The 20,131-nt window shown below is 39.8% G+C and overlaps 1 protein-coding gene across 2 annotated transcripts in view; it reads left to right on the top strand.

The window, feature by feature from the left end:
• Positions 1-465: 465 nt before the first annotated feature.
• LOC137384270 (bMERB domain-containing protein 1-like) overlaps positions 466-20,131 on the top strand; it is a 67,703-nt gene continuing 48,037 nt past the window's right edge. Inside the window, exons 1-4 of one of the 2 annotated variants that reach the window (XM_068058049.1) lie at positions 466-603; positions 749-827; positions 1,375-1,455; positions 12,595-12,715. In XM_068058049.1, the coding sequence (XP_067914150.1) occupies positions 794-827; positions 1,375-1,455; positions 12,595-12,715 (236 nt within the window). In that variant the 5' untranslated portion in view covers positions 466-603; positions 749-793. The remainder of the gene's footprint in view (positions 604-748; positions 828-1,374; positions 1,456-12,594; positions 12,716-20,131) is intronic. The other variant, XM_068058048.1, reaches the window with a different exon arrangement.

The raw sequence follows: 20,131 nt of genomic DNA, 5'->3' as shown, positions 1-20,131 counted from the left end.
CTGTCCCTGCTTTTTGGAATTCCCTTCCAAGATCATATTGCCTTGTCACTTTCCTTTCCTCCAAAACTTCTTAAGCATCTCCTTCTTCCACTATGCTTTCGCCTCTGCCCCCAGCCTTTCCCATCTGCTGTTTCCATCATGCTTTTTCCTCTACTCTAAAGTGCCCGAGATATTTTTCTACAGGATGGGCACAAACTAAATGCAAGTTATTGTAGTATACTGAACTGCTAATTGCTACACTTCCAGTGGATTGGAAATATTTGTGTGAGAAAATATATAAACATAAGTTGTTTAAAAAAGGAGGCCTACATGAGATCTGGAGTGGCTCACCCCTTTAAGCAATATTCAACTAACAGTTTGGTTGACACAGCATGTACCAGAAATGGGAACATATGATCAGGGCAGAGTACAAAATTCACAAGAAAGATTACACATTAGCAGGTAGTGGACCTACGACTAGATTTCCAGAAAAGGCAGTTGACTCGGGGGCAATTGAAACCTTTTGAAAGAGAGCTTGATTGGTATCAGTTAAAACGGATTAGAGATTATAGTACATTTGTTTTGTAACCAGAGGACATAGAGGAATGAACATGTTTCCTTGAGGTAAAGGATCAACAGGTGACGCAGCAGGGAGAGCTCGTGATAAAATAATTACAAATGGATTGTGGATGGAAGGGACATAATGGGCCGAAAGGCTTTTTCTTATTCCAGATATTCGCATGTTTATATTTGACATTGCACTTTGCAGGTACCAATCTGGCTGTATTATGAAGGCAGCCTAAATCACAAGGACATGCCAGACGAGGATAGATATAAACCTACAATAGGTAATGAGCGACTTAAAGAAGAAATACAATTCGGGAATTTCTTTTGCCAATTTAGCAATTTAATAAATAAAAATGGAGCACTGATAAGAGAAAGTTCTATTATAATAGAAAATGATCAGATGTAGCCTGCAATTTTGTTTCCAATTTACTCTACTACAATAAAGGCATGCTTGAGGTTGCTAAAAAAAAAAGTAAATGTTATTTTTTCATTAGAGCACAGGATTTGCGGCTGAGAAACAATAGATGTTCCTGTCGGCGGCAATTCCGACAAAATCCAGCAGGTGTCTCTGAAACTCACCTCTGTGGAGAAACCTGAGCAGCTTGGCCGTGGTCAATCTCAGCTTTGAACACACCAAAGCATCAGATGCACATCGCTACGGTCCTAAGTGCTTCTGATTTCTCGGGCTAATTTCACTGAAATGTTGAACACGGTTAAATAATGGGTGTAAATCGGTCATGGTATTGTAGGAATCTAGTTCTTTAGCATTACTGGCCAAAAGATCTGGGGGGGGGAAGAAAAGTAACTGTGTTTTATTATTAAATTTAGAAATAATGGAGAATGAAAAAGCATGCGCAAAACATTATGGATCTCTTGAATCAACTACGTGGAACGCAGACATGGTAAAAGGTAAAAGATAAAATGTCAGATGTTTATTCGCGGTTCTTCCACAGAGACTGAAACGAGAGAGTGCTGAGAAAATCAATATTAAAACAATTTCTTATCAGTATCACTCCGGTATAGGTATGTATAACAGAGCCTTGTTTGGTTTGCTGACAAAGTTAAAATTAGCTTGTTGAGTTGCCTTGCACTCGTCATTGCCACATAGCATTTATTTGTGTATTTTGTTTATTTTTAGTAGATACGGTGAATGTTTTGAAATACGTGTGAGGGTCTCCTGGTTCGAGACAAATATGTCAATTCTAAACGCCGTTTTGCAGCGTATTAAAACGTCTGTGTTTAGGAATGATCACGATCTCTCTCAGCTGCGTCGGTTTTTAAAAAAAATCTCAAACAAAAGTTCGCTCTTTTTGAAAATTCGTCTCCTTTTCGATGTTTGTTGGATGGATCCCCCGCCCCACCCCCTTTTAGTATAAAGACTGAGTTAAAATGTTTGCGAGGCTGAAAAGCAGCATAAATGATGGCAACATGTTCAATACTCTCACATCTACGGAGATTCCTGCGTTTTACACCAACTGGGCAGAGAAACAAACATTACAAACCTGCTGAATCAAGCGTTTGGGCTTCCATTGTTCATTTCAGCCCAAAATAATGGCCCGTATCTTCAAAATCTCACATAGGTTAACCACAACTAATTTCATCACAGGCTGAATGGTAATGTTTGGATCAATTGCCCAGTAACATTTCTCTATTTAACAACATGTGATTTTGGATATGGTTGTATATAGGATTAGGTGCTCACATCAATGCTGGAGGAGTGTGCCATTTAACCTGCTTTTGACTGGGGAGCACCACTGTGCAGTGTGATATTTGCACTTAACACAATGGAACAAGCTTGGATCATTTTTAGTACATCAGTTTTTTTTCTGGTAGGTAGAGGATTTTTAACAAGTTAGGAAGGTTTTAGTAAGTAGGTCAGGAAGTGTGAGGAAGATCAGTAATAAAACTATTTTTCAAAATTATATTGCAAAAGAGGACTGAGTGGTACTGTGGATTGGTACCTGCATTTGTTTTCAGTGAGCCTAAGAGATTGACTGTGACATGAACCTGGTCAATGTTTCCTGGTTGGTGCCCCACAAAACAACTCTGTCCTTAAGTTGGCAACCTCTTTCTCAGATGACTGGTGCAGTTAGAGTCTTCCCTTTGAAGGATGAGGCAGAATACCAAAGATTTATAGCTGGCTGTGCCAGAAACTAATGTGGGAGTGCTTGAAGTTGGTTCTCTATGAAATAGGTACGTGCTTTGTGCTACAACATTAGCATTGCTTATCTTGAGTGCAAAAAATGCATCTATTTTCTGTGTAATTTCATTTAAATAAGTTCTTGGTAAGAAACTGTCAACCAAATAGACCTGCTGCATTGCTTAACACGTCAACATTTTTGAATAGTTTCATAAGTTATTGAGAATTTAGCCTGAAATGCTTTTGAATGTAAAAAAGATTATTTTTTGAAACTAGCTGCTTGACTTTTGTTTTGCTGGTCTCTGTTTCTGTGCTCATTTGTAAAAGAGTCATTTGCCTCCTATTCAGCACAAATTACAAAATCATCAGCAAATTACTCAGTGAAGTTACACTTTCAGGACAGATCACCAGCCTCCCATTTAGTGAGCTTATCTTCACACACAGTACATTAGAAGCTGTTTTTATTTGGTTTATGGCTTGTTGGTTGAGGCACCAAAAGATCACGTATCACAGCCTGGATTTTGCAGTCAGCGACAAATGATGGCGCTTGCTGCTGACACCAAAAATATTGCCCATAAAGATCTAGCCATCTCTGTGGCGTTCACCATCCCCAATGTTAAATTCATTCTGGTGCCAATTATAGGGGATCTCCTGCATCCAGCAGCAGTGATGTCATTAAGCAGGCTAAGCAGCCAATCACACTGCAGAATCCTCACAGCAAATCAGGAAATAACAAGTAGGTTTTATCATTCGCTTTTTAAATAAATTTTCTTTCTTTTGGGCCTCCTTATCTCGAGAGACAATGGATACGCGCCTGGAGGTGGTCAGTGGTTTACAGAAAGTAAAATAAAGATTGGCCCATACACATGGGATGAATGTCGAGGTTGAAATATCCAAAACAAACTTTTTTTTAATCAATGAAACTTTTATCTTGGAATGGAGAAATTTGACATTCCACAAATATAAAAATTAGTTTTTCAGGGCTAGAGAGGTTATTCAGTCATTATGACATAGCAAGTCATTTTAAAACCTAGTTACACCTCTTTCAACAAGGTGTAACTTTTTTTCAAGGGTTTTTTTACAGCAGTACTAATAGCATACAAAGTGAAAGCTCTCCTCAATTCAAACAATTTCTAAGATTTCCATCTGTGTGGACTTCAACAGCACCCTGTTGCGGAGTGAGAAATCATTGACAGCAATTTCTGGATTTCTGTGTTTAATTTGAAGGTGTGGACACCAGAAGTTGCTGTCAATTTCAGAGAGTAATGATGACAAACACTGACAGTTTTACCATCATTATGACTGCAAAGTCTGGGCCAATGTGATGACACAGTGCTTTAGTGTGCAAACCTATTGCACTACAGACCAGCAGCACTCAGCTTGATGCCTAATTGGCCATGGAGTGAGCAATCTGATATTTGCTTCCTCATTGAGTAAGGACAGATTCTAATTTACAAATTTATCATATAACGGAAGTAAAGGTGAGTAAAATCTGTAAACTAAGTAAAAATATGAACATTCACAGGGGCTGATACTTTTCAACTGCAACTTTTACATTTATTGAAGCACTAATAAGTTACAACTATTTATTGCACCTTTTATAAAGTTTGCACAAATGGTAACTATTATTGTGCATAACCTCTGGCCTTTCCTGCAACAGCAGACATTATGCAAGAGAATTTTGACCATAGGATTGCTATGCTATATTAGTGACTAGTGCCACTAAATATTAGGATAAATCCCTACTTTAACCCAATATATTTTGGAAATAATGTGCAGTCTAAACTCTATTATTATCTTTCTTGTATAGCATCTTCCGCCACCATCATCAGAGGTAGCTATGTGTTTTATTCTCCAATGACTATTGTGACTATAACAGACAGAATACTGTAAACAACTGAAGGAGATGGATTGACTTTCTTTAAAGTGGATATTTACTCTTAATTTCAGTGTTCTAACAGTGAGCTTTGAAAGACCAAATTGTTAAAATTGAGAGTGTGATGGTATTCCATTTTGTTGTGCAAATCCATCATGCTACAGGTCAGCGGAATGTAGCTTTTTGTCTGCGGTTACCCATGGAGCGCAGCACCTGATCTCTGGGAGTCAATCCAGGCACTTGCCTGCAGTTCAAACTGAGCTGATACAGCACATCAACTGGCTGAGGAAAAAAAACGCAAACTACCCTTTACCAGCTCGATCTGTGAATGTTATGGAGCTCGGGGACCTGACTTAGCAAATTTGCTTCAGGGAAAAAAATATACACAGCATATTTCCTGGTACAGTATAAATTGTACTGTTTCACATTAGCCATTGTAACCGCCAATCATTATGTTTTAGTTTAGTTTAGAGATACAGCACTGAAACAGGCCCTTCGGCCCACCGAGTCTGTGCCGACCATCAACCACCCATTTATACTAATCCTACACTAATTCCATATTCCTACCTCATCCCCACCTGTCCCTATATTTCCCTACCACTTACCTATACTAGGGGCAATTGCTAATGGCCAATTTACCTATCAACCTGCAAGTCTTTGGCATGTGAGAGGAAACCGGAGCACCCGGAGGAAACCCACGCAGACACAGGGAGAACTTGCAAACTCCACACCGTACCCAGAATTGAACCCGGGTCGCTGGAGCTGTGAGGTTGCGGTGCTAACCACTGTGCCGCCCCTCAGGATGTGAGTGGCATTGGAAAGGCTACACTTATTGCCTGCCCCTCATTGCCAAGGTGGTGATGGGCCATCTTAGGAAGCAGTGATTGCTTTTAAAGCTTCTTTGAAGACACTAATGAACCAGGCAGTTTTTAATGACAATTTGGCAGCTTTATTGTCGTTTTTTTCCGATGCTAGTCCATAGGGATTTGAATTTAATTTGACAACTTGCCATAGTGAGATTTGAACTTTCAACATCTGGATTGTTATATTACATAATCATTACATTTCTGTATTTGCAAAGGTTCCTGCAGCTTATTTTTCCTGTGAAGCCACTCCAATTGGTGAAGTATTCAAGATCACCTGTGGTAAATGGAGAAAATCTATAGGATTGAAAGGGCAGTGACTGTGTGGATACAAAATTAGCTAAGGGACAGAAAGCAGGGAGGAATGATGAAAGGTTGTTTTTCAGACTGGAGGGAAGTATGCAGTGGTGCTCTTTTTGATTATTAATGATCTGGACTTGGGTATATGGGGCATAATTTCAAAGTTTGCAGATGATACAAAACTCTGGAAGTCGTTAACAATGAAAAGGATAGTAACAGACTTCAGGAGAACATAAACAGACCGGAGAAACATATGGCAGGTGAAATTTAATGCAAAGAAGTGTGAAGTGATTCATTTTAGTAGAACAAATGAGAGACAATATAAAGTAAACTGTACATTTTAAAGGGGATGCAGGAACAGAGAGATCTGGTGTATACAAATCTTTAAAGGTGGCAGGACAAATTGAGAAGGCTGTTGAAAGTCATATGGGAATCCTGGGCTTTATAAATAGTTATGGAGTACAAAGCAAGGAAGTTATGCTAAACCTATATCATACAATGGTTGGACCCCATCTGGGGTATTTTGGTCTATTCTGGGTACCTCACTTTAGGAAGGATGTCAAGACCTTAGCTAAGGTAGGTTTACTAGAATGGTCCCAGGATTGAAAGACTTCAATTACATGGAGAAATTGAGATTGTACTCCTTAGAGTAGAGAAGGTTAAGGGGAAATTTGATAGAGATCTTCAAAGTCATTGTTACCCGTGGCAGAACGGTTGGTAAAAGAGGACGCAGATTTAACATAATTGGCAAAAGGACCAGTGAAGACATGAGCAAAAACAAATTATGATTTGGATTGCACTGCCTGAAAGGGTGGTGGAAGTAGATTCAACAATAATTTTCAAAAGGGAATTGGATAAATAATTGAAGAGGGAAATTTTCCAGGGCTACGAGGAAAGAGCAGGGGAGTGAGACTAATTAGACGACTCTTTCCAACAGCTGACAGAGGCATGATGAGTCAAATGGCCTCCTTCTGTGCTGTACAAATCGATGAAATTCTGGCATAATGAGATGGCTAATGCCTTTCAAATCTGAACAAACTGCTGAAGCCACTTTCTTTTGTACATTGTGATTATAGTAACTTGGAAAATGATTCACTGATTAGATGGAGGTGATTCTTGCTAGTGCCATGAATAAATATAGAGGAAGGGACAGAATGCAGAGAGAGAACATTTTTCCAGAGATCGAGGGCTTCTGAAAAAGATAATTCTCTTCAGCTCGCTAGTCTTGGAGTAGAGCTCCTGCTTATTTTCATTGGTAGTATCAGTGCAATCCTGGAGGAATTGCCAGAACCAGTGCAAAAAATTTGCGGAATTTTAAATGTAAGTGGGCTATGTCCAAAACAACTCGTACTTGCGTTTTCTGTGATCCTTTACGCTGGTTCAGATTCAGTTCACCCGAATCAGGCCCTGCCCACAAAATTGGCCCTGTCCCCAAGTTAGAATTGCAAGATTCCACCAATTGTCCTGGGACGGGAAGGTTCTTCAAATTGCGTTCATTTTGTTAGGTGCACACTAATAGGCGTGCCTTTTCAAATCAAAGAATATGTGATTTGCTAAGAACCCTGACTTGTGTACACCAATGAAACTATTAAATGGTCAGTATAGTTTTTTAAAGTCATTTTTAGTAATTTTTAAACACGTTTCCCACAGGTAACCCTTTATTAAAATGCTTTCTTTCTGATAATTCCAATTTCAACTGTATTGATTAAAACTACACCAGAATAGCACTCTGAAATACGTCAAGGAATACTTTTTCATGGAAAGAAAAAAGAAACAATTGCCTTATATTACCCTGCCTGATTGAACCAGTGCAATCAATATTGCCATTTATTAGGAACAGAGGAGCAGGAGTAGGCCATTCAGCCTGATCATTTTCCTCAATGCCACTTTCCTACACTATCCCCATATCCCTTGATGTCATTAGTATCCAGAATTTTTCACATTTGTGATTATGCGAATTATTTTAGCAGAAATTGAACTGTAACCTAACCAGCTCAATTTCAAGCACATTTGGGCACAATTTCCAAATTATGCCCAAAGCAGAAACTCTGCCCACTAATTCCTTGATGAATTAGGCTAATTAAGCTGCCTCAGTTTGGTTTTCCAATATCCAATCATTGTGCACTAGACTACAAAAATATTTGCAATATATTCGGTAAATATGTTCTTCGCTATCTTTTTGCTTTTGTAACATTCCAATAGGCCAATGTGTGCTGTATTACTAATATAAAGAAAATACCATCTTGATGAATTTTGATCGTAAAGGGATTTTCTTCTTTCCTCTTACAAATTTCTCCTCTTCTGCCCTTTGTTTTGCTGTGGGTCATATGCTGTGAACTCCATACATCCACCTATAACCAACTGGGTGAACAACCACTCCCAGGATCTATACTTTGATATTGGCATGTAGGATGTTTGAATAAGTGTAGGCTATTTTCCCTTTTCTGCTAGTCCACTGGAAACACTTTGATTATTGAATTACATCCTGACATTTCAGTTTCAAATTGACACCTGCAGCGCCATACATCAGTTTTTAACACTGTCAGGCAAGCCTGCCACCTGCCAAGACTGAGACGCACATTATTTCATCACATGAACATTCAAGCTTAAAATTGCAATAGTAACAGACAATGTTGGAAAAATGGGGATCCAGTCGTTGCTTCCCCAATACACACAAGAAGTGGTCAGACCAGTTTTAGTCACATGACTAACTGGCTGTTGCAAATGTTTGACCTGAGAGTTTTAAATTGGAGAAAACAGTGTTTGACATCAGAAAGCTCCTGGTTTGAGAACATCTCTCTCCTGTCTGCTCCCATCTCTTTCTCACAGAACTGAAGAACCATTGAAGACATGTAAACTCAGAGAAAAATCTCCTACGTGAACAAGGTTTAAGAAGAATACTGGGCCCCAACGAAAAGTAAGAGCTGCCTACAATCAAGGAATCTACGGGCAAGCTGGAACCACAGAAACAGTAACAAGAAACCCCCTATAGAGACTGCCTCAAACCTCTCCATTTTATTTTTCTTCTCTTTTCTGTCCCTATTTGTACGTGTGTATCGCGTGTGCGTGCTCGCGTGGGCGCGTCGTATATCAGTAGGCGTTAACCGTATTACAGTTTAAGTTTAAGGTTTAATAAATTTCACTTTTCTTCTTTAAACTTCAAGAAAACCTGGTGTGTTCATTTCTTTGTCTTATAATTGGAAAGCTGTGAACAAGGATTCACAAAAGGGGGAGCTCAAAACACAGTGTGTTTAAAATTAAACCCTGTTACAATAAGACCAAGTGAAGACAGCAAAAGACCCCTAGACACCTTTCTCACCTGGTTGTAACAACACACTAATCCATTATCCTTATTTCAAATATTTTGAAACCTGTATGCTAATACATTAGGAAATTATTTTACTGATATTTGCTTCAAGAAAATTAATGGTTCAAAATTAATCAATTTAAAATTAGAGCCTCAAAAATATACCTTTTGAAAACACATTTTAAAGTCATTTAAATTTTTTACCATCAATTTTCCCCTATGCAGTCACTTACTCACTTGCCCTCTTCCCCCTTATCTTACCCTTCCCCCTTCTCTCGGACTCTAGTCCCCACCCCCATTTCCCTATCTGTAATAAAAAAAATATTTCCTGTTTAATTAATAAAACCATTCTGTTTATTGTTTGAAATCTGCTTTGACTGTTCACTTGTGAATTGCAATTAATACATGTTGAATATTAATACATTTTTCCTTGTGCCTGCTGTAAAGCAAGGAGATATTTGGCTGTTAAACATGGTGCAGACCATCCAACTTCTTCAGATATATTTTGCTCTATTATAAACTCTTCCCAACAAGTTTAATCTTACAAGAAAGGTGAACAGCTGCAGATAAACTTTCAAAGATAAGGATAAAAATTTCATGAGTTAGTTTTATTATGAACTGTCAATATTCTGAATGTTGTTTATTCCAAAGGAAGACGAGCAACATACTCTCCATAAAAAGCCAAAACTTATGGACAATGATTTACTTTGATATAATTGAGAATGGAAACCCCAGTCAGGCTAAAAGGGCTTAACAAGTTTCTAGCAGTAGATGGCATATATCTCCAGGTACTAAGAGAAATGGAGGATGAGATTAGTGAAGACTTTATTGTTATCATGAAGGAGCTGTTGAACAGATTGGTCATTATCTCATTGCTGTTAGTGGGACCTTGCTGTGGATGAATTGGCTGCTGTGTTTCCTGTGATACAATTATGATTTCGCTTCAAAAGTACCTAATTGACTGTAAAATGCTTTTGGACACCCTGATGTTGTGCAATGTTCTATATAAGTGCAACTTCTTTCATTTTTTCTGCAACATTAAATGATTGCATCCCAAAATCATTATAAAAAGATTCTGATTCTTGATGTCTCGTAATTTCTTAAGAATCATGTCTTGATGACACAAACCAATAGGCATTATCCATCATCCAGTGTCATATGCTGAGATGTTGTAGCATGTGGGATATCTCCCATGATTTACTCTGTGGCACATAGCTTGAACTTGCCCATTTCAGCAAGGAGTCTCTGAAGGGCGGCGCAGTGGTTAGCACCACAGCCTCACAGCTCCAGGGACCCGGGTTCAATTCTGGGTACTGTCTGTGTGGAGTTTGCAAGTTCTCCCTGTGTCTGCGTGGGTTTCCTCCGGGTGCTCCGGTTTCCTCCCAACGCCAGAGACTTGCAGGTGATCGGTAAATTGGCTGTTATAAATTGCCCCTAGTGTAGGTAGGTGGTAGGGCATATGGGATTACTGTAGGGTTAGTATAAATGGATGGTTGATGGTCGGCACAGACTCGGTGGGCCAAAAGGCCTGTTTCAGTGCTGTATCTCTAAATAAAAAAATAAATAAAATCTGCAAGGCATGTTTTATTAGGCTAATAGGAAAATGGCAATCTAGGTTTTCAGTTTAAATAACTAGTCTTACTGTGGCACATATTTTCAGTTAGTTACGTAGTAAATGAATTAAGATACCCTTTTTAAGAAGCTTCATGTCACTTATATGATTCAATTTAGAGAATTTCCAATTGAAAAACTTAGAATCTAAATTGACCTCTCCAAATGCAGGCTGGTAACAAATGATGATGAGCCTAACACAGATATCATGATCCAGTGACCTCTTAGAATAGAAGTAGAATTCATCAAAGCACCTCCCATTAGAAATGTATTTGAAGGAAAAAAATGAACTTGACAAGGGTGAAGTAGAATTAGCATTGTCAAATCATTTGATAACTCACAGGAGTGAATAACATAAACTGTCATAAGTATTACTTATAAAAATTAACCACCTGTACACAGCATTCTAGAACTAAATTTAAAAACCCTGCTGAAATTTACGGTGTACAGTTTCAAAAAACATTTTGTCCTTAAGCTACAGAATGTTCTTAGTCATGAACACTGTAGGCATTGTAAGTTACAAACTCTTTATATTTGTGAAGTGAAGCCGATCATTGACTGCTATTGAAGAGAGCACTTATGTAATTTTTTTTAAGCATCTGTGATTCCAGGTTAATATTTATCACACTCATTGTTTAGATCCAGGATTCAGTCAGCCAGCCATACAATGCTCAGGAATTTAATTGTTATTTCAGAACCTGGAATAGCAATTATCGCCTGTCCCAGATGTCAGTGGTATTGTTTTGCTGTGATGGTAAATATAAAAGTGATTTCAATGCTGCCCTAACTTTTTACATAGAACTTCATAGAAATTACACATGGAAACAGTCTAACCAATCGATGTTGGTGTTTATCATCCGCACAAGCGATATCAAAAACAACAACTTGCTTTTTTTATACTGCTTTTAATGTAGAAAAATGCCCTCTTGTGTTTCACAGAAGCATAATCAGGCAAGCATAGATGCTGAGCCGTATGAGATATTGGAAGTGATGAGGAAAAAGCCTGGTCGAAGAGATAGATTTTAAGGAGGATCTTAAATGAGGAGAAGTTGGTGGAAAAACAAAAGAATTTAGGAAGGAAATTCTAGAGCTTGGGGTCTAGGTAGCCAAAGGCACAGTTACCAATGGTGGGACAAAGCAAGAGGGGGATGCAATAGAAGCCAGAGTCAGAAGAAAGGAGAATTCTAGGGGTGGTGGCATGGTAGTTGGAGGCTAGAGGAGGCCCCCTCTAGCCCTATATTCCAAATTATTGATGTACATCATGAATCGGAACAGCTTCAGAACACTGCGGGAGACGTCAATCCTCTGCCAAACACATTTGTAGATGGGTCTTATCATAGTAAGTGATTGAAACAGCAGCCATCTGTTGGATAGTTGAAACAAGTATCTGATCTAATGCTAGCCCCACAACTCTCATTTGATTTCTTTATGATACTTTTATCCATTTAACTAATATATTGTGACTAGTATCCACTGCACAGAAAATTCAAGAAACTTGAATATAAATAATGGGCAACTTGCCATTTTGTGTGGTTGTACCGAATATTTAACTTGTTGAAAATGTTCAAAGTGTCATCAATATTGGTGAATTTTAAAGTTAGCTTTTAACTTCTCAGGATTTATGTTTGAAACAACAGATGATTTCTTTGGACTATATTTATGTTTTTAATGATAGATCTCTTCCCATGAAACATTTAGAACAGTCCACCACTAATTATTAAAGGCCATTAATAGATAGGAAAATACATAGAAAACAAATGCTTCTACCTTCTAGTTTCCACTCAACTTCTCCCCTTCCCCCAGTAAATTAGATTATTTCCTATTTGTATGTGTTATTATATAACTTTTCTCAAAAATCTGAATTAAATAGTGACAATGTAGTGATTTGTAGATGACACTGTAATGCAAATGTGCAAAATATTCACTGTTGATGCCTTCATTTGCATTGCAGAGACAGATATTATATCAATGGCAGAGTCTACCATAACAGTGGATGACATTGAAGATGAACTTTTTAAAATTGAAAGGATAAGAGATATACTGGTTAGAAGAGAATCTGAACTCCGATACATGTAAGTATAAGACTTTTCCTTTATTTTAACATAGCATTCTGGCTCTAAATTGTGCACTGCTGGTGCTCCAGTAAGCTGTGGGAGGATGCAAGTTTTTCTGTCTTTGATTGTAGTTGTGCTATCAGAGGAAGTACCAGACAAAGGCATGGTAATCACATCTCTTATTCGCATTATATGGAGTAGTTTCCTTACTACGCATTGATCTTTCTGAATAACGTTCCATGAAGCACACTGTGTAAAACACTGGGCTGGATTTTAAGGAGTGCCCGTCGTCGGGATCCGTGGCAGGGGGACCTTAAGATGGCCCCCGATAAGGGCTGCCGTGGACCTTGACAGCCGGCCCTATCCTCCCAGCGGTGGCGGGGCACCATGGCAGCCACCTCCCCCTGCCCCCAACTGCAGTTCAGTGACTGGAGCACAATCACAGATAAAATAAATTAATAGATTTGCATGTACTTACCAGTAATCTTGATGTCCCACTGCGATCTTCGGCCCGGCGGCCAGCACTCTCGCGCCTTCAGATCCTCATCCGGGGAAACGAGGCACAACACTAGTGGTGAGGAGGTAGGTTTGTTAGTGCGGGAGGGTGGGGGGGGGGGGGGGCGAGGTCAACTTAATGTCATGGGTGTAGGGGATGGTGGGAAGGGTTAAAGTTTAACGTTTGTGCAGTTTGGGGGTGGGAAGAGAGTCAGATGGTGAAGGTAAGTGTTTTTGGTGGGGGGAAGGGTAAATAATCAACTTACTTGTTATTGGGGGGGGGGGGGGGCGGTTTGGGCAAGGGGGAAAAGAGAGATATTTATTTATTTTCATTTAATCTTTTAAAAATATTTAAATATGCCGGTAGGACTAAGATCCCTTTAAAAATGGCATCAGCACCTGCGCACAGACAGCTGACACCATTGCCGGGGATGGATAGCCTGCCCCTTCCACGTGATCGGCCCACCCCGGCTATTTAAATGAGCCACCGTGCTTGGAAATGTGACGGCTCTTGACGCGCAGGCTGCCATTTTTTTCGCCCGCTGTCAGAATCAGCAGCGGGGTAACAAAATTAAACCCACTGTGTCTGTGGGACTGGTGCTGTCCAGTTATGTCATTGACAAACCATGTAGCTGACTGACTGACAGAGGCTGCTTGACTCCATCAGCTACAAAAGTATGTAATGTACTCAATTATTCAAACAGGCACTTCATGCATCTTCTAATAGCCTGAGAAACATTGGCAAAGTCCTGGTTTCCTCCATCAGCTGGATGCCAGCTCAATTGCGGCATTGGGTCGAGCCAGGAAACAGTGAGAGAGGGTTGGGGACTGGTAGGTAAAGAGGCAAGTGCAGTAAATTTTGGGGAGAAACAAAAAATGCTTTGAAATGAATAAGATAATTGCCCACCCTCACATTATAAAGTTTGTTTATTTTTAAAGCATTAGCAAATACATATTTTCTGCCAAATTCATGAAAATCTTGTTTTGAGGAAATTGGTGTGTATTTTAGAAAATATGTTTTATAAATTATATTTGATTAATATAACTTTGGAAATACTTTCAGCAAAGCATATCTACAGTTAAAAAATATTGCTGTATTTGATCAGTTCTTTGAAGCTTGGCACCATTAAGGCAGATGTAATTGCCTTGGTTTAAGAAGTACTGACTCCAGATGGAGCCTTGGAGTTTTTAGCAACATACAGAAGGATTGGACAAAGAGCACTGTGTATAATTACAATATTCCTTCCATTTGTATGTGTGGATGTTGCATTGTTGTATCGTTCAAGGACATTCTAGTAACTATTAGAATAGATAAGGGAGAGCCTGTAGATGTGGTGTATTTGCACTTTCAGAAGGCTTTTGATAAGGTCCCACATAAGAGATTAGCATGCAAAATTAAAGCACATGGAATTGGGGGTAAGGTACTGACATGGATAGAGAACTGGTTGGCTGACAGGAAACAAAGAGTAGGAAGAAACGGGTCTTTTTCCGAGTGGCAGGCAGTGACTAGTGGGGTACCACAGGGATCAGTGCTAGGACCCCAGCTATTCTCAATATATATTAATGATATAGATGAGGGAATTAAATGTAATATCTCCAAGTTTGCAGATGACACAAAGCTGTGTGGGAGTGTGGTCTGTGAGGAGGGCGCAGAGAAGCTCCAGTGTGATTTGGTCAGGTTGAGTGAGTGGGCAAATGCATGGCAGATGCGGTATAATGTGGATAAATGTGAGGTTATCCACTTTGGTGACAAAAACAGAAAGGTGGATGATTATCTGAATGGCGATAGGTTGGGAAAGGGGGAGGTGCAGCGAGACCTGGGTGTCCTAGTGCACCAATCGCTGAAAGTAAGCATGCAGGTGCAGCAGGCACCACTAGAGATTTATCTGGGCCCATCACCTCCCATGAGCCTCTGTAAAATCCACTCAATGCCATTGAACTTGGGGAGGGCATGGTGATGGGTATTCCTCAAAAAAATCTTTATAAAAAAAAAAAGCCCCCTTCAGCCTTTTCTGTTCGGGGCAATTACAGGAATTTAGTTTCTTTCAATCATTGAGTAGTCCAGGCTATGACTCATGGCCAGACTTTTCCAGGTGTGTGACCAACATCTGCTAATTCAAATGCTTATTACACTGACATCAATGGTCTAATGCCACTGACTTTGTTTGGATTGGGTGGAGGCTATAACCTCATACAAGACCCTATAAAGTTCACAATACAAAGCTGAGGAGCCAGCATGTCCTGCTAATTCCTCACACATCTGGTGGACTGGTGGTGGTGATGTCCCTTTATCTATATGAGGGGTCAGGAATTAATGGAGAACTGTAAATCAATTTGTTTCTAACTGAAAGACGACTAACAATAGAAGCTTAAACCTGAGTTTAACAATTAAGTTGTGGACATGTCCAGGGAGATTAGCATCTCAGTTTTTTTTTAAAGCTTTTAGCTCATTAGAAAGAAAGACTTACATTTATATAGCGCTTTTCATGACCACTGTACGTCTCAAAGCACTTCACAGCCATTGAAATACGTGCTGTGATGATGTTGAAACAAACACTGATATTGCCGTAATAGATCTACTTAAATGTTCATGTTTAAGGTTTATGACTACAACATTAATTGTAAAATATAAAAATAACACTAAAAAGCTTCATTGGGGCATAAAAATGTCACTTGTGTGTGATGTTATGAGAGAAATTACACACGGGTTTCAGCAATACCCTCTCCTATCAGACGTAGGGACATCATTGTTCAATTGCTTGCACATTTGTCAGCTGCTGGAATTTACTAGTATTAAAACTTAAAGCTCTCTGTGAGGCAGTCATTTGACCTGACACCAGAGTATTTTCCATAAAATAGGATGCCTTGATTAATTGAACTTGTAAAGGAGTATTACATCTACTTTCCATACCCACACTTGATGGACCATTCTGTGCTCTGGTGGCTTCTGGCAATTCTTGCTCTCAGGAACTAATTACTTAGAATTTTCTGGGACAAATCCTAGCCAATCTGATAACATATTAGAAGCAGATGCATGTTACCTGCTTCCTTCTTTATATGTGAATCACCATGGCCCATCATAGCAAGATTTCACAGTTTCTAACATAAGGTTATGCAGCCCAGATGTGACATTTGGAACAATAGAGTGAGGATTGCTTTGACGCTGGTAGGGAATGTTTTGTACGCATATTTATGAAAAATGCGATGTTTCAATAATCTGAGCTGGACAGAGTGGCCAATGAACAGTATACAGTTTGAGCAAGGGTACCATCAAATTTCAGGATTTTTTGTGTGTTTAAAACAGTAAATTTTCATAGGTTTAAAGTCTGTAAGGTTTGAAGATGTGCATTAAAGAAAGAACTTGCATTTATTGCCCACCTATCGTGGTGTCAGGATGCCCCAAATGCTTTACAGCCAGTTAAGTACTTTTGAAGTCACTGTTGTAATGTAAGACTTGCATGCAGCCAAAATAAGCATAGCTAGATCCCACAAACAGCAATGTGGTAATAAACAGATAATCTGTTTTATGATGTTTTTTGAGGATTAAAGCCAGGTGGCCAGTTTGTGCTATGTTGCAGATCAGGGGTTCTCAAGTGGCGGGGGTTGGGGGGGGGGGGGGGCGTCTGCGAGAAGCTTTCAAGTGGTTGGCCAAAAATAATTACAGGGTGTATATCCTCATTTGTAAATGGAAAGTCCAATCTATGAGTCCCAGAATTGGGTACACCATGAAGTATCCTTTTTTAAAAAACTTAAACTGCTATGTTTCCCTCTGTAATCTTTCTCCAATCACCAGAAATATCCTCAGCAACCCAATTGTTTTTGATACATAAACATTTTCCCATCCCTGCCCCCCCCCCCACCCCCCATGCTGTATTTGCTGTTTCCTGTACATTTGTCCTCTGCTTTTAAAAACGGGCAAGTATTGAATTAATTGTATTGTGACGGAAACTATACCTGCCAAAATGAGACATATTAATTTCGTCATATGGAACATTATTTTTGAACTGTTACTAGACTTGAAATAACTTGTTTAAAAATACCACAACAGTGACTGTAAGCATGGCTGCACATTTGCATTCTAAAAGACTGTTGCATGAAGAAGACAATGGGAGTACTCCCTGATTCAATTAGCCAGATGGATTTTATCAATACTGATGATCAACAGACATTGAGAGTAATTCAGCCAACATCCCACATGCCCCCCCCCCCCCCCGCCCACTGAGAGTGTCTGGTGAGCTTGAAGGAATCCACAAATCTCGCAGGTGAGGCTGCTCTAAACAAGGAGCTAGTCACATGACTAACCTGCTGGGCAACCTTGGTTTTTTTTTAATTGTGCCTGACACCGAACAGTTTGGAAGGAGACTGCAAGTGAACTTCAAGAAGATAGCACCACTCAGTCACTCACTGTTCCAGGGACCCATGGAAGTAACTTAAACCTCAAGACTGAAGACCAGCGAAACAAGTCTGAAAGTGTGCACTGGGCCCCAATGAGAACTACAAGACTTAACTTCAATCAAAGACTTTACATCCAGTTCAAAACCAGTAACTAAACTCCAGCTATTACTTCTATCCTTTCCCCTTCTTTCTCCTCCTTTGTCTCTATTTGTGTGTATGTTTATCATGTATGCATGCTAGTGTAGTAGCATCACATATTTTTAGTAGTTTTAACTGAATTAGAGTTCTAAGGTTTAATAAAATTACTCCTTTAAATCTGAGAAAACCTGTCTGGTTGATTTCTTTGCTATCACAATTACAGAGCAGCGAGTAAGGATTCACTGAGAGGGAAGCTAAAAACGCGATGTTTTAAAAATTAAACCCTGTTACGGCCAAACTAGGAAAAAGCTGAGAGCGGAGCCCTAGACCCCTGCCTCACCTGGTCATAACAGAAATTTGGGGGCAAGTGTCCGGGATGGGACCCAAACACAAACGAGAAATTGGAAGTGGGAAGTCAAATTGATCCAATCAAAAAGAGAAAAGATTTCAATACAGGTTTTCTTGTGGTTGTGTGTGCTGGAATACTAACATGTCTGTGACTGAAGCCAGTAACTCCCAAGCCAGGTTGAAGTAACTTGGGATAAGTTAAAGGCACTGTCTATGGAAGAGTTGAGAAATATGGCTGAGCAGTGTGGGGTCACTTTCCGTGCCAAGGCTAGGAAATCGGAACTCCTAAGACTAGTGGCCAACCATTTTTCCCTCGAACCTGAAGAATCAGAAACAGGGTTAGAAATAGACTCTGACAGGGTATTGCTAGCAACGATACAATTGGAACAGAGGAAGCTTGACCTAGAAGAGAGAGAGAGAGAGAGAAAGAAATTTCCAGAAGGAACGCGAGGAAAGACAGCTGAGGTGGCTTGAGTTAACTAGGGGGCGACAAAGTATGCCCAGTGAAAGCATGACCAATATGGAGAATAGTAATTCAGGGCTGTATACTGAATTGCTAAATTTTTCCCAATTGATTCCAAAATTCAATGAGGGAGACGTGGAAGCAATTTTTGTATCTTTTGAGAAACTGGCAAGGCAGTTAAAATGGCCAGCTGAGAACTGGACTCTTCTGGTGCAAAGTTCTTTGAAGCTGTAACAAGCAAAGTAGATAATGGTGATCCTGTAGATGTAGTATATCTGGATTTCCAGAAGGCATTTGATAAGGTGCCACAAAAGGTTAATACACCAGGTAAAATCACATGGGGTTGGGGGCAATTTATTAGCTTGGATAGAGGATTGGCTCTGTTGGGTCCTTGGGCCCCAACTATTTACAATATATATTAATGACTTGGATGCAGGGATAGAAGGTACTATAGCCAAATTTGCAGATTACACTATAAAATAGGTGGGATAGTAAGCTGCAATAAAGAAATTTACAAATTGATATGGATAGGTTAGGTGAATGGGCCAAAATTTGGCAGATGGAGTTTAACGTGGATAAGTGTGAGGTTATCCACTTTGGTTAGCAGAATAGAAAGGCAAATTATTATCTAAATGGAGAGAAACTTTGGAATGCTTCGGTGCAGAGGGATCTGGGTGTCCTCGTGCATGAATTGCAGAAAGCGAGTATGCAGGTACAGCAGGTAATAAGGAAAGCAAATGGAATTTTGGCATTTATTGCTAAAGGAATATAATATAAAAGTAGGGAAGTGTTGCTGCAACTGTACAAGGCATCAGTGAGACGGCACCTGGAGTATTACGTACAGTTTTGGTCCCCTTACTTGAGGAGGGATGTAGTTGCATTGGAGGCAGTTCAAAGGAGGTTAACTCCTTTGATTGGTTCCAGGGATGAGGGGTTTGTCTTATGAAGAGAGATTGAGCAGTTTAGGTCTTTACTCTCTGGAGTTTAGAAGAATGAGAGGAGATCTAATTGAGGTACATAAGATGATTAAGGGGATTGACAAGGTAGACATAGAGAGGATGTTTCCTCTGGTGGGGCAATCTAGAACAAGAGGTCATAGTTTTAGGATAAGGGGTAGCAGATTTAAAACAGAGGTGAGGAGAAATTCCTTCTCTCAAATGGTCGTGAGTCTGTGGAATTCACTACCCTAGAGTGCGGTGGATGCCGGGACATTGAGTAAATTTAAGGAGGAGTTAGACAGATTTTGGTTGAAGGGTTATGGAGCACGAGCAGGAAAGTGAAGTTGAGGCCGAGATGAGGTCAGCCATGATCGTATTGAATGGCGGAGCAGGCTCGAGGGGCTGAATTGCCTACTCCTGCTCCTAGCTTACTTTATAAGAACTAACAGGAAAAGGTTTATTCCCTGTTGCCAGGTAAGAGTTCATCCAATTATGAACTGATAAAAAATGCTATCCTTGGGGCATATGAGCTAGTACCGGAAGCCTATTGCCAGAAGTTTCGACCCCTCAGGAGCTGATCAAACTTACTTGGATGGCCCTACTAGAGAAGGGGCTACACTCGACCTCCTCCTGAGGAAATGAGGATGGTCAGGTGGT

The sequence above is a fragment of the Heterodontus francisci genome, chromosome 26 (genome assembly GCF_036365525.1).
Source record: "Heterodontus francisci isolate sHetFra1 chromosome 26, sHetFra1.hap1, whole genome shotgun sequence".
In the NCBI taxonomy this organism is placed as follows: Eukaryota; Metazoa; Chordata; class Chondrichthyes; order Heterodontiformes; family Heterodontidae; genus Heterodontus; species Heterodontus francisci.
The sequence above is the reverse complement of the archived record's forward strand: the minus strand, read 5'-3'. Positions and strand labels throughout refer to the sequence as shown.